The sequence below is a fragment of the Theobroma cacao genome, chromosome 4 (genome assembly GCF_053813885.1).
Source record: "Theobroma cacao isolate CCN51 chromosome 4, ASM5381388v1, whole genome shotgun sequence".
NCBI lineage: Eukaryota > Viridiplantae > Streptophyta > Magnoliopsida > Malvales > Malvaceae > Theobroma > Theobroma cacao.
The window spans coordinates 2847506-2860742 of NC_142642.1; the positions used below are offsets into that span (position 1 = coordinate 2847506).

Below are 13237 nucleotides of genomic sequence, written 5' to 3' on the forward strand. Positions count from 1 at the left end.
ACTCCGAATCAAACCATTAACCTGATCCAATCCATGACATTATATGTTTACATCCATCGTGCAAAAATACTGAATCTGCCGCTATAGACAACAACCAAAGGAAAAAAAATGGAAGGCTCTGATCAACAACATAATTAACAGCTAACAAGTAAATGTAAAATTTAATCCCTTCAGCCTCTCGTGGTTATCAGCCTAATCCCACAATTCTCGCTGGATCTCTGGTTTTCCCTGTCCATGCAAATTCCAGAAAAAGGCCATAGTTGCAGCAGACTCTTTTCTAATGATCAACCGAATTTAGATGATATACCCTTGGTTCCTTTTGCATGTCTTTCCTCCTTCATGGGTTGTGGTGTTTCAAAGTTCGACATTGCAGACGACGGAGCAGCCGCCTCCTCCCAAACCCGTCGATTCAGGCCTGTTCATCCAAGGAATGATCGTGCTGTGGTGGACAGTAGCCTCTTTTGCAAGCCGTTGCCTGAAGGTGGCAAAGAAGGAGAGCATGCAGAAGGTGAGATTCAAGAAATCAATGTGAAGAAGGTGAATTCTGCGGGAAAAGGAGGGATCCAAATGGAAAAGGTTAAGAAGAAGGAGGCCCGTGATAAGGAAGATAGCGAGGACGACGACTGTATTTTTTATCCTAGATCGCCAAGTTTCAGGGAATATTGCATTTTATCTCAGTCTGATGATGACAGCAGTGAAGGTGAGCCAGGTTTTACATGGATTAACATCAAGGAAACTATAAACAAAATCACAACAATTCTACGTATGATAATGCTAAGTTTTAACTCTTGTTATTGATGTGAAATGCTGAAGAGAGTGTAGAAATTTTTTGCATGGAAGATGCGAGGCACACGAAAATGATAAAGAAGCATGATCTTCCTAGTGACTTAATTCCTGAAACTGATAATTCCTGGCAATTGCATCCTTTGCAAAACCAATTATCATCGGAGAGTTTGATGTCAATTCTGTATTTACAGGTGATAGTACTGCAAGGAAATTGAAGGACAAACGACAGAGCAATGTTCGAAATAGCAACAAGGTATGAATATTAAGAACAGCCAACTTCCTCTCCTGGTAGAGTCAGCAAGCACCATCCAGTTTTAACGATCAAATTGTGATTCAGCCCTACATACATTATAATAATTGCACAGATTAAAGACTAAATCAGAATGATTCTTATAAATTACGATATTATTAGAACGATATTGAGAATTATATATAACATAATTCAATTTACAAAATAACAAAGAAATGCTTAAATGCTTCGTCTAGAGGCTCTTCATAGACATGCAAACCCAACTGCAAAATAGCACAATGTGTGGGCATCAAATTTGCATGGGAATCAGCCTCTCTATGAATAACCATTTTTTTTTTTGTGAAAAGTGTCTCTCTATGAATAACTTGATTGATGAGATAAAGGCAGAAAGAAATTGTTATCTGTATCAATCATGCATATAACTTCATTTAAAGAATGATAAAAAGTTTGCTTTTATCGCCTATAGTTTTGTCCGGTTACCCTATTCAGATATAACCATTTTCATTTCCTTTCTCTAAGCAGGGATCAAGAACTCGATTAGGGAAGAGAGGAAGGATAGGAAAAGGAATTAGGACTGGCTCAGCAAAAGTAAAAAGAATTTTAAGAGTCTGATTCTACAATAATCTAAACTAATCCTTATGGTCACAGCATCAACAAGCTCGTTTGCAAGGGTTGCTTGGTAATCCTAGAAGAATGAAGGCCATTTTAATCCTGAATTTAGAGCTTCCATCTGCCTGTGTTTTTTTTCCATCCCCAGATGTTTTCAGCCATGGAAGGAACAAGATAGAGCAGGAAAATTGACATGTGACCTCTGTATTTTCTTGATTAGATGCAAATTATATTTCTTCACATGAGTATTCAAATATTTAATTTATTAGTTAGTGTATGATCTCATTGTCAAAAGAGTAGAATTCGAATTTTTTTTTTAAATATATAAAAAAATTTCTTTGCAGGAGAAAATGGATTGTCCTGAATGCTAAAGTTATATATATTGCAAACATTAGAACAATTTATTTTCTTTCTAAATTATAAATCTCCTCCTTTTGATTTGAAAAATTCCCCCCACTCTCCCACTCAAATTCTATCTTCATCTGCATCCATAGAAATTGCAGTTTTTTTTTCCCATAAAATTTACCATTTATTTAATTTTATTAGTAATTGCATAAATCTAATATAAATATATAAAAATCAAAATCTTTGAAAAAAAAAAAGCAATCGTTTTATGCGAGTAGCATGAGTAATTGTCACGTCTTTTAATTGATGGATTTGTTTGATTTGATTTAAGTTAAAATTTGTGAATAATTAATTATATTTATTAATTTTAAATTTTCGATTTCATTTATGTGGATACTTTGGCAAAAAACTCAAGGATTACTCTAAAATGACATTCTGATATGGATTGATTGTATATAAATAGCTTTTCATTTACTAATCTTTTTGTTGTCAGGCTTAATTTTGCTTGAGTTTCAAGATAGTGAAATATTAACTCTTTATAGTAAGAATGGCAACGGATTTGATATTCCTTGTTTTTGAAGTATTAATAATTGAATCTTATTATTTGTCAACATACTTGACTGTATAAATATTCAATTAATATTTGGAAATTGCTATTCAATTTTACTCGAATTAGATAAACACTATTCTTTAAATATCCAAACTTGTAAAATATTCATTTTTCGAATCTCTTCAATTCATGGGTTTCGGTTTAACCGACCCCCAACCCCAACCTAAGAAAGAAAATTATTTCACCTCCAGTATACGTATTTTACTAATAACAAAAGATAAACCATCATAGATATTTTTTTTTTTGTTTTATAGAAAGAATCACAATTCTAGTATTACAATAATACCCCTGTCCTTCCTGAACCCAAGACAAGTAGGAAACACTTCACCTGAACCTGTCCCAAATTCAAATATAAAGCATCCTAACCCTATATAATCAACTCAAATGAATTCAGAATACCTGAAAATTAAATACCCTAACTAACCTAGTCCTTAGGCTGGCCTCGTGTAATGGTATAGTGAAGGAAGTGTCTGCAGGCAGCCTAGTGGTAGACTGGCTTCGGAATTGACTCAACCTGATAAAGCATTTGCACCCCATTTCACTAGGCAACTGCTCATTTAAAATTCACCCAATTTCCTTCTTGTGTCGACAAGTAGCTTTCTCTTATGGCATACGGCTCAATTCTTCCTTCAAATCATTTAAGATTAGGATCTGTTTTCTTCAAGACAGGCGTCTAGCTTCTGATATTGTTTCCAAATGAATAACTATCATGTAGTAGGTAATGTACAGAGGATCGATCGATCTCAACTGTTAACCACCTCTGATTCCCTGTGCCATAAGAGAAGGACGGACCAATACCATTACCAGCTTATTTCTCTCAATAATCCCAAGTATTGTTCAACTTTTTGGCACAACATGTGGAAAAAGAATGTGCTTCCTAGGGTACCCTTTTTTTCTTGGTCAGATACACGAAAAGAGCACTAATTTCTTTTTCAAAGTTTTACTACACATCCCAAAAGAAAACACTAAGAAGAAGAAATCTATGAAACCATTAGTCATAGAAACTAAAAGAGACAAAACATGTGCAAGTGGTCACTGTTAGGTTTGATGGATACATAGTGAAGTGGAAGACTTTTGTCTGTAGGGACTCCTTGAATTGTAATCATAAAAGTGGAATTTTAGAAGGAAAGAAAATAGGAATGACCAGAGTAATTTATCCTTTAATTTTTAAATAAATATTAAAAAAATTATTTATAAATAATGCATATTCTAAAATTGTTATTCTAATTACTTAAAAGAATCGGATCAGATATTAGTTTGGGTACTATCTATTAGCATGAGTTGAAGAAAACGTACCAAAAACATCCCTCCTCTGGTTGTATTGATACAGGACCGACTAGACACGACCCACCACTCTTTTTCCCCTAGCCTACAGTTGAAGAAGGCGGCCCTTTGAAAATGGTAGCTCCTCTTTGATCTTGTCATTCTTCTTTCTTTCCTTAAGCTTCAAGAAAACCAGCCTTTTTGACCAAGGGAAAGTCCTCATTCAAAGATATACATTAATTGTCTTCCGTTTCACTTGCTGTCCCCAGCAAACCTTAATTATGTTTAATCTCACCTTGTAGTTCCATTATCTTTTTGCAACACAAAAGGCCCTCCTTGTCTTCCATCTGACTAAGTACTTGAAGTTATTTCTCTTATATACTCCAGTTTCTTTTCCGAAATAATTTAAAATGATTTTTAGTTTTTATACTAAATTTTTTAATAAATTTTTGTTTTTTATATTAAAAATATTAAATATTTATAATTTTTTTTTCAAATTTTAGTATAAAATATATCAAAGTTAAAACTTCTGTATATCTCTGATTACTATTAAATAGGAAATCACTACGTAGTTTTGAAAGCAACAGCTATGCAAAAAAAAAAAAAAAAAGTAAAAGATAAAACAAATAATGTGTCCTAATAATTTCAGGGTGTTTATCTTTAGATCAGCATGTCATTGACAAAGGCAATCCTCGTTAGTGTGAAGAAACTGTTTTCAATTTTAGGTACAACAGTTGATTAACTACCCATTAAAGTTGTTAACCAATGTTTTTTAATAGGACAACGACAAGACCATTTTCAGTTAAGATTCTCAACTCTTTCCGTAATGGTGGAGGTTGCACTTTTTGCTTACTTTTTCTTTTTCTTAATTTCGAGGAACAGAAAATTAAATCCAATTCTAAATTTTAAATTTCAGTCCAAAATGATTAAAATCAAAGAGAGTTGATATTAATTTTTCCGTGTTGTTAACGAATAATAATTTATTGGTATAATGTACTCAATCCAATAACATAAGGTTCAAGTATCTTATATTCGGTTACGGATGAATTACTGAACGTGATTATACATATGTATATATAATATCCTATATAATGTTTTAAAATTTTATAATTTGTGAAATTTGAATATTTATCCTCTTTACTTTTAAGATGATTTTTACCATTTTAACCAAATTTTTTTTTATAAATTAGTAAATATAAAATTAAATTTTTTATATGATTTTTATTTATTCAATCAAGTATTTAATGGATATAAGTAATTAGCGGATAATGTTATACTAATAGGATTTGGTTTTGAATAATGTTTTGTGATTTTAATACAGTTTGGATGTTTTTTAATTAAATGGATTCGAAATCGAGTATATAAAAAAATATGATACCGTATTCGTTTACATCCTTATTCATTAAGAATAGTCATTTTTAATTCAAAAATGAACCAAACAAAAGCATAGAAATAGAGAGAAAATAAGGAAGTGAGGGCTAAATGCTTGAAAAGCGTGATACTATCAAACAAGTTTTCAAAAGAGAGATGAGAGAATCCCAATTTAGGCACATGAACAGTAAACACTTTGAAAGAGCAAGAAGAGTGAAGATCGGAGGAACAGATCGACCTAATGACAGACTGAATTATCGACATTGGGGTAAGGAAGAGATGAGAAAGTGGAGAAATAGTCTTTTCACGATTTTCGTTGGCAATCTATGTCCATCCATAGAATGGCAGGAGATTAAGGACTGGTTTAACAGATTTGGAGTTGTGGTGGACGTTTATCTCCTAAGACTAAAGACAGAGGCTCCACAAGATTTGCCTTTGTCAGATACAGGTACGAATGAGAGTTATGGAGAGCCATTAACGCGAGAAGAGGGGTTTCAATCAAAGGAAGGACTTTGGTGGTCAAAGTGGCAGATAAAGCACATGACAGTAAAAAGGGCACTAGAGAGAAAGTAGGACCCAGATCCTACAAAGATGTCTTGAAGGCAGGAGTCAACACCAACTAATGCAATGAACAAAGACTGAATATAGTTGAGAAAAAGTTTGACGCGAAAGCAGAATCTGTGGGGACAAGCAAAGAAAGCATAAAGGAAACCGAACGGTCAATGGAACTTGTTGGGAAAATGAGGGAGCAGAAGGAAGGCAAGGAAGCTGGCCCTTTCAAAGCATGGATTGAATGCTCAGTGCAGCTGGCGGAAGCAGAGAGCGACTGGTTGAATAGAAGTGTTGTGGAAAGACCAAGAGTTGGGTATAGCACTGAAGAGATACAAAGATCCTAACAATCAGAAGGAGTAAGAGTCAGAGTCAGAATCATAGGGGGAGGATGTTATATGTATCTTTTGATGATGCCGAAGTTATGCATTGTTTGTTAAGTCTGTATAAAGAGATATTTGATTCTTGGTTCATTGATTTAAAACCCTATCATGAGTGGGTGGAAAACAGGAAAGTTCTTGTCTGGGTCAGATTTGATGATATCCCGCTCCTAAGCAAACCGAGGATAAAGGTAGACTGAACTTTGCTATGGTTCTGGTGGAGGTCACAAGTAAGCTTAAGATCACGTTGAGGAACAAAGTCAATGTCGATGGGGTCAAGTACTGGATTAGAGCGGTCATTTTGGGCACAAGTGACCTCAGTAACATTGACAATGATGATAACAAGAGCTCAACGAAAAAAAAAGAACAATGGAGAGGCCGGGTTTATGGCCCCATCAACTGTGGAGGAGAGGCAGGCAGATTTCGACTGTGTCGGTGCTAGCTGGAAAGTGGACAGGTGCCAAAGAAAGTTGGTTGAACAGGAAACAATTAGGCTGACACGTGGTGAAAGTAGATACGATGGAACTGGGCTTGGAAGACAATTGTTAGTAGAAAGCCTGACCAGATGTGACCTTGAAGTAAATGAAGTTGATAAGGTAAAGCAGTATGGAGGTGGGAAGGTTATTTTGAATTCAAAAGAAAAAGGGGAGTTCAGAGAGGGCTTGAAAAGAAATAAAGAAGGTAGGCCCAGTATCGGGAGTGGGCCACGAAAAATTAATGGACTCAACTTTGAGGATAAAAAAAGACTAATCAAAGAAGTTATAATCAAGAAAGACCAAGACGGGTTGAAGCCCAGGCCGTGTGCAGCTGAAGAAATAGAGTGGAAGTTCACGAACAATGCCCAAATGCACCCAGCAGGTCGACTCGAGGGGAGAAATATGACCAATGCTAGTTTGGTTTCTGCTATTAGGACCCAACCGTGTGAAAGTTGCTGTCCAAATAGAAAAAAAAGGTGTGAATGTTAGGGAAGGGCTCAACTCAGAGAAACAGAACCTGAACTGGTGAAGAAAAAGCTTCACAAAGAAAAAGGCAACCATAACAGCACGAAAGACGGAGCACTAATAAAGGAAAACGAGCCAAAATCAATCGAGAAATAGAGCTCAAGAAAGAAGAAGTGGAAAAAAGAGGCCAGAGGAGGTAAAGGAATAAAGGTCGACGATGTTACAGTGGAGGTGGAACAGTTGATTGAGAATACCCCTAAAAAAGACGAAGGTAAAGGGCACAAAGTGGCTAAAAGAGTCGAAACAGGGATGGTCTTAGTTGAAGGCAAAGTAGGAGAATGCTCTAATAGGCTTCAGTTTAATTGGGATGACATTGTTAATCTCAATGAAGAGGTGAGAGTCGGTATGGGAAGGTTAAAGGCGAACAGTCGGACCACGAGTGTTACCTTTGGTGACCAAATGAGAGTAATAAGAGAAAAGATCAGAGGAATTATCAGTTCAAAGGTAAATAGAAAAATTAGGAAAGGAGAAAGTAAAACAGAATCGACAAATGGCAGTGTCAGAGGGAACGATCAGGCAGGGGAAGAAGCTGAAGCAACATGGAATTTAAGTAGGGAACTGGGTGTTCAATACAAGGTAAACAGAGCGGAGGTAGTTAGTTTTTTTCACGAGATGGAAAGAGAAGCCAATGGGCAAAGGTGAAGGCAGCGTAGAGAAGTTCGTGGGGCTGAGGTAAGTGTGGGCTTGTCTTTTATCATGATTCTTTTAACATGGAATGTTAGAGGTTTAGGGAGAGTAGAGAAAAAGAGAGCCCTTAGGAAACTTATAAAAACTGAAAAACCAAACATGGTGTTCATCCAAGAAACCAAACTGGAGTTAATTTTTAGAAGCCTTTTTGATAGATTATGGAAAGATGATGAGATTGAAGGAAAGGCTATTGAGGCCGAGGGTAGATCGGGTGGTATCTTAAGCTTGTGGCAGAAAAAGTTTTTCGTGCTTGAAGGATGCAAAACTGAAAGACATTTCATCATGCTGATAGGAAGAGTTAACGGTATCGAATGCAAATGCGGATTCATCAACATCTATGCCCTCAATGATGAAGTAAAAAGGAAGGAGCTGTGGGATGAATTAGGTGAACAACAACCAATATGGAGGTCGGGGTGGATATTAGGAGGAGATTTTAACACGGTGAGATTCGAGGATAAACGGATTAGAATAGGGAGCATTGGCCGCTCAGCTGCTCATTTTGATAAGTTCATTAACTTCACGGGGCTTGTCTATTTATTGCTGACAGGTGCAAAATTCACATGGTGTAACAACTGGCAGGTTGCGACTTTTAGCAAGTTAGATAAATTCCTTGTTGATGTTAATTTCTTGGAACGATTTGATAATGTACTACAAACCTGTTTATCGTGTTCTATATCGAATCATTGTCAGTAAAAATTGGGTCTAAGAACCTTAATTAGGGCCCAAACCCTTCAGATGCTTTGATTTTTGGTCAGATGAAAAAAGTTTTCAGGAATTGGTTAAAAGCCATTGAGATCATATTGAAAATGACGAAGGACGAAGCATGGGTGTGTGGCAAAAACTCAGAAGCCTCAAACCCAAAATTAAAGATTGGCAGAAGCAGGAAGTTGGTAACACTTCTGAAAGGATTACTCAGATTGAAAGGGAGTTAACTAACCTAAATCAAGGTTTCTTGAGCAGTAACAATGGACAGAATTTTCGAGTTGCGCTTATAACTATGAAAGCTAAACTATGGAACCTATATAGGATCTAGGAAAAGGAATTGAGGCAGAAACTAGAATGAAGTGGGTTAATGAAGAAGACAGGAATACAAATTTTTTTCATGGTATGGCATCAGCCAGGAAAAGAAGCAATTACATTGACAAAGTCAAAGTGGGTGAGAGGTATGTTGAGGATCCTGCTGAAGTCAAGAACATTATTGCGGCTCACTTTGAATCTTTATTCAAGCTTGGTGGGGTGCTGGAAATAAAAGATTTAAATTATACAGTGAGGCAGATAAATCAGAGAAATGCGGAAGAAATGATAAGGCCAGCAACAGAGGAGGAAGTATGGGAGACAGTCAACAACTATGATGGAAGCAAAGCCTCAGGCCCGGACGAGTTCAATATGAATTTCTTTAAGAAACAATAGGGGATCGTCAAAGGGAAAATGATGGAATTTGTCAATCATTTCTTCACAACGGGTAAACTTAAACTCGGGGTCAATAACTCCTTCATTACTCTGATTCCTAAAGTCAGAAATCCTGTGAAAATGAAAGATTACCACCCCATCAGCCTTGTCGACAGGCTTTACAAAATTGTGGCTAAAATCTTTGTTAATCGAATTAAGGTAGTTATTGGTGATGTGGTAGGAAACAACCAGTTCGCCTTTGTTAAGGGGAGGCAATTGATAGATGCGGTTCTTGTTGCTAATGAACTCATTGATCTGATCAAGAAGGAAAAGACTGAAGGGTTGATTTTGAAAGTGGATTTTGAGAAGGCTTATGACTACATCAATTGGGGTTTCCTCGATTTTATTATGGCTAAGATGGGCTTCCACGAAAAATGGCGAGGTTGGATCCATGAGTGCATATCCACAGTCCATATGTCAATACTTGTGAATGGATCTCCCTCGAAGAACTTTCGCATGCGACGAAGGCCTTCGCCCAGGTTGTCCGCTGTCCCCTTTTTTATTTAACTTGATTGCGAAAGGATTTAGTTGTTTTATGAAAGAAGCTAAAAGAAAAGGTTTTTTCAATGGTATTCTTGTCGGGAGGAATGGACTCACGGTATCCCATCTTCAATTTACGGACGATATAATGATATTCTGTTATCCTGAACTGAAGCAGTTAAGAAACATAAAAAGGGTGCTTAGAGTTTTCCAGTCGATGTCTGCGCTTAAGATCAATTTTGCTAAGAGCAGCCTAACTGGAATTGATATGGAGCTAGAGGTTATGGAAGAGTGGGCTAACCTGGTCGGATGTGGAAGAGATTCACTGCCTACATCTTATTTAGGGCTTCCTTTAGGTGTTAATCACAGATCACAACAGTTATGGAGGCCGGTTATCCAAAAAGTTCAGAACCGACTAGTTGGATGGCAATCAAAGTTGCTATCCATGGGAGGAAAGATCACGCTCATGAGGTCAGTGCTTTCCAATTTACCCACCTATCACATGTCCATCTTCCCCGTGCCTATAGGAGTGAGTAACGAGATTGAAAAAATACAACGTAGATTCCTCTGGGGTGGGAACGAAAATAACAAGAGGATTCATTATGTAGGGTAGGATAAGGTGTGTAAGTCAACAAAAGAAGGGAGACTCGAAATCATAGGCCTTTAGACAAAAAATAGAGCTTCGTTAACCAAGTGGATATGGAGGTACGGAAGAGAAAGAGAGAGTCTGTGGAGGAATGTGGTGAGTGAAAAAAATGAAGATAACACAAAGTGTCAACTGCCTCAAGTGCTGATTGGGAAGAGAGTTTCTTCAATGTGGAAAAATATCACAAAACCCCTTATCCCCACTAACTCGTTTTTCATGCAGGTACAACCTTTCTTCGACTTGGCGTTTGGAGATGGTGAGAATATCCGATTTTGGTTGGATCATTGGACTGAAAATGGTTGTTGAAAAGAGATGTTTCCAAGAATTTACGCCCTGGCGGAAAACAAATGCAAAGTTGTCAAAGAGTTCGGGCAATGGGAAAACGGGAGTTGGGAGTGGAATGTTAAGCTCAGGAGGAATATTTTCGAATGGGAACAAGAGCAGTACAACTCTTTCAACAAGATAATCAGTGAGTTTTTTCTTTGTGAAAACATGAGAGATGAGCTTGTATGGAAGAAAACAGCGAGTGGTGCCTTCTTAGTCAAATCCTTCTGTCAAAAGAATGGTGATCAGAGAGGAATTATACAAAGGGAATGGAAATAGGTTTGGGGGGGTATAGCTCCGCACAAAACGAAAGTGTTAGTATGGCAACTCTTACATGGAAAAGCCACAGTCAAAGGGGAGTTAGTGAAAAGAGGGATCATCAACAATATCGATGCTTTGTGCCCATTGTGTAACGATTCTATGGAAACGGTTGATCATTTATTCGTAGGGTGTAAAAGGGTGACAAGTCTCTAGTACGATTGGTGTAATGAATGGGGCTTAACTTGGGTCATGCCAACAAGATTCAAAGAGTTGATGGTCATATGGAATACCATCAAGATGGGGTCTAACTATGACAAAATATGGAAAACAACAATTTTCGCTATTACTTGGATCGTATGGATCGGCAGAAACGAGGTGTTTTTAACAATAAAATATGGGACAAAGAGTTCATCTGGGAACTCATTAAACTGAGAGTGGCAATGTGGGTCAATGCTAGATGGAACGATAATGTTGGCTCTATTACTGACTTATATAGATTCCCTGCAGTGGGTATTTCTCAACAGAGGATTGGGAACACAAGACCTCTAACAATATGGGAGAGACCTGGAGCCGGTACGGTCAAATTCAACGTCGATGGTGCTGCTAACGGATGCCCGGTTGAAACGGGGATTGGTGGTCTACTTAGGAATGAAAACAGAAAGGTCCTTATCAAATTCTCCAAAGCTGTTGGCAGGGGTGACTCCAATCTGACTTAATATTTGGGTATCAGGGAAGCTTTCATTTTGTTCTCTAATTCAGTATGGGCAAATAGTCATTCTTTGCTGATTGAAAGTGACTCCTAAAATGCCATTAGATGGATTAAAGAACCCTCCAAAACACTTTGGAGGCTGAGGAAATGGATGCTGCACATCGAAGTTTTAAAGAAAATAGTGAATGACTGGCAGATAAGACATACGTTAAGGGAAGGGAATAAAGAAGCCGATCTTCTAGCCAAGGAGGGAGTGGGTAGAGAAGTTGACCTCGTTAAAATATACTACCCTAGGAAAGTTTGTTGCTAGTTGGGCAGATGTCTTCCTGTTCCTCTCGCCAGTTTAGGGTGAATTTTGTGTTCATGTTTGTGATTCTGTTTTTCCTGTGGCAATACCTTTGGGCAGTTCATCTTTGTTTTCTTTATGGTTTCTGGCACTAAACGGATTAAATTTTTGTCTCTCTTGTTTTTGGGTTGCTTTCATGGATATCTATGATGAAGAGCAAAACTTTTGGACGTTCTTAGTGTTCCTTCTATATTATTTTCAAGGCAGGTATTTTTTGAGAGCTCAGCTCACGATGTTTCAATGGGGCCTGGATGACAAAGGTCACCCCCCCTTTTTGTATTTTGCGAAGAGGTAAAGTGGCCTCAGAGGAAGAAGTGTTATGCTGGCTGTTATATGTGTTTTAATGCGTCGATTCTGTCCTGGTTCTTGAACCTTTTTATGCTCTTTTTGCTTCTTGATGATCAAGAATTACTAAGGTCATTTTCTTTGATTCTGTGTTCTTGGTGTTCAGTCTTATGATTCTAGTCTTTGAATAGGTGTATTGGGAAAGTATACCATTTCTAGGAATGGGCATACTAACCAATACTCTTTTTGTTTTTTTACTATGGAAGTCTGCCATGGTAATTGTACAAAGGAAGTCTTCTTCCCATTCTTATCAATGAAATCTCTTTATGCTTTAAAAAAAAAAAATGCTTGAAAAGCGTAAGACATTTTCTGAAGGACAACAAAAACACTCTTGTACTAAGTCTATGAGTATAAGTTTGATGATTTTTTTTAAAATTAAATTTGATGAACATTACTATTTAACTTAAAAAATTTTAAAAATAGAAATATTAATAGTTAACTTAAAAAAAATTTTAACTTAAAATATTAATATTTAAATTATTCAACACTATTAAAATTAAAAAAATTAATGAAATCATTCAGCACAATTAAATTTTTTATTTATAAATTGAATAAATCTTCCTAATAATTATAATAAAAAATATTTCAATGATGGTCATTTGATGAATACACATTTATAAGTATAGGTTTAAATCTTACTAATAGTCATAATAAAAAATATTTCAATGATTTTCATTTAATAAATACACATTTATAATTATAAGTTTTGGATATCTTACATAATTGATGAATATTTATATTTTTATAGTGTTTATGGTAAAAAAGTGATGAGATGAAATTTTTTTTGAAAATTAGAGTTTATTTTCATTACAGGTACGTGATTAAA

General features: G+C 36.4%; 2 protein-coding genes across 2 annotated transcripts; both read left to right on the forward strand.

The window, feature by feature from the left end:
• Window positions 1–339: 339 nt before the first annotated feature.
• LOC18601080 (uncharacterized) lies at window positions 340–1845 on the forward strand. Its single transcript, XM_018119658.2, has 3 exons — window positions 340–700; window positions 978–1039; window positions 1559–1845. Exons 1-3 carry the CDS (start codon window positions 340–342, stop codon window positions 1646–1648), a joined length of 513 nt encoding a protein of 170 aa, XP_017975147.2. The 3' UTR covers window positions 1649–1845.
• A 7434-nt stretch (window positions 1846–9279) lies between these two features.
• LOC18601081 (uncharacterized) lies at window positions 9280–10892 on the forward strand. The gene is made up of 3 exons (XM_018118965.1): window positions 9280–9779; window positions 9976–10251; window positions 10649–10892. Exons 1-3 carry the CDS (start codon window positions 9280–9282, stop codon window positions 10890–10892), a joined length of 1020 nt encoding a protein of 339 aa, XP_017974454.1.
• The last annotated feature ends 2345 nt before the right edge of the window (window positions 10893–13237 follow it).

What these genes read in the sequence shown, in the direction of transcription:
- LOC18601080 (XM_018119658.2), top strand. Translation starts at nt 340, where the DNA reads ATGGGTTGTGGTGTTTCAAAGTTCGACATTGCAGACGACGGAGCAGCC. An exon ending in TGATGATGACAGCAGTGAAG is followed by an intron (nt 701 to 977) that starts GTGAGCCAGGTT and finishes CTGTATTTACAG; the next exon opens with GTGATAGTACTGCAAGGAAA. An exon ending in ATGTTCGAAATAGCAACAAG is followed by an intron (nt 1,040 to 1,558) that starts GTATGAATATTA and finishes TTCTCTAAGCAG; the next exon opens with GGATCAAGAACTCGATTAGG.
- LOC18601081 (XM_018118965.1), top strand. Translation starts at nt 9,280, where the DNA reads ATGATGGAATTTGTCAATCATTTCTTCACAACGGGTAAACTTAAACTC. An exon ending in CGACGAAGGCCTTCGCCCAG is followed by an intron (nt 9,780 to 9,975) that starts GTTGTCCGCTGT and finishes AAACATAAAAAG; the next exon opens with GGTGCTTAGAGTTTTCCAGT. An exon ending in GGAAAGATCACGCTCATGAG is followed by an intron (nt 10,252 to 10,648) that starts GTCAGTGCTTTC and finishes TTTTTCATGCAG; the next exon opens with GTACAACCTTTCTTCGACTT.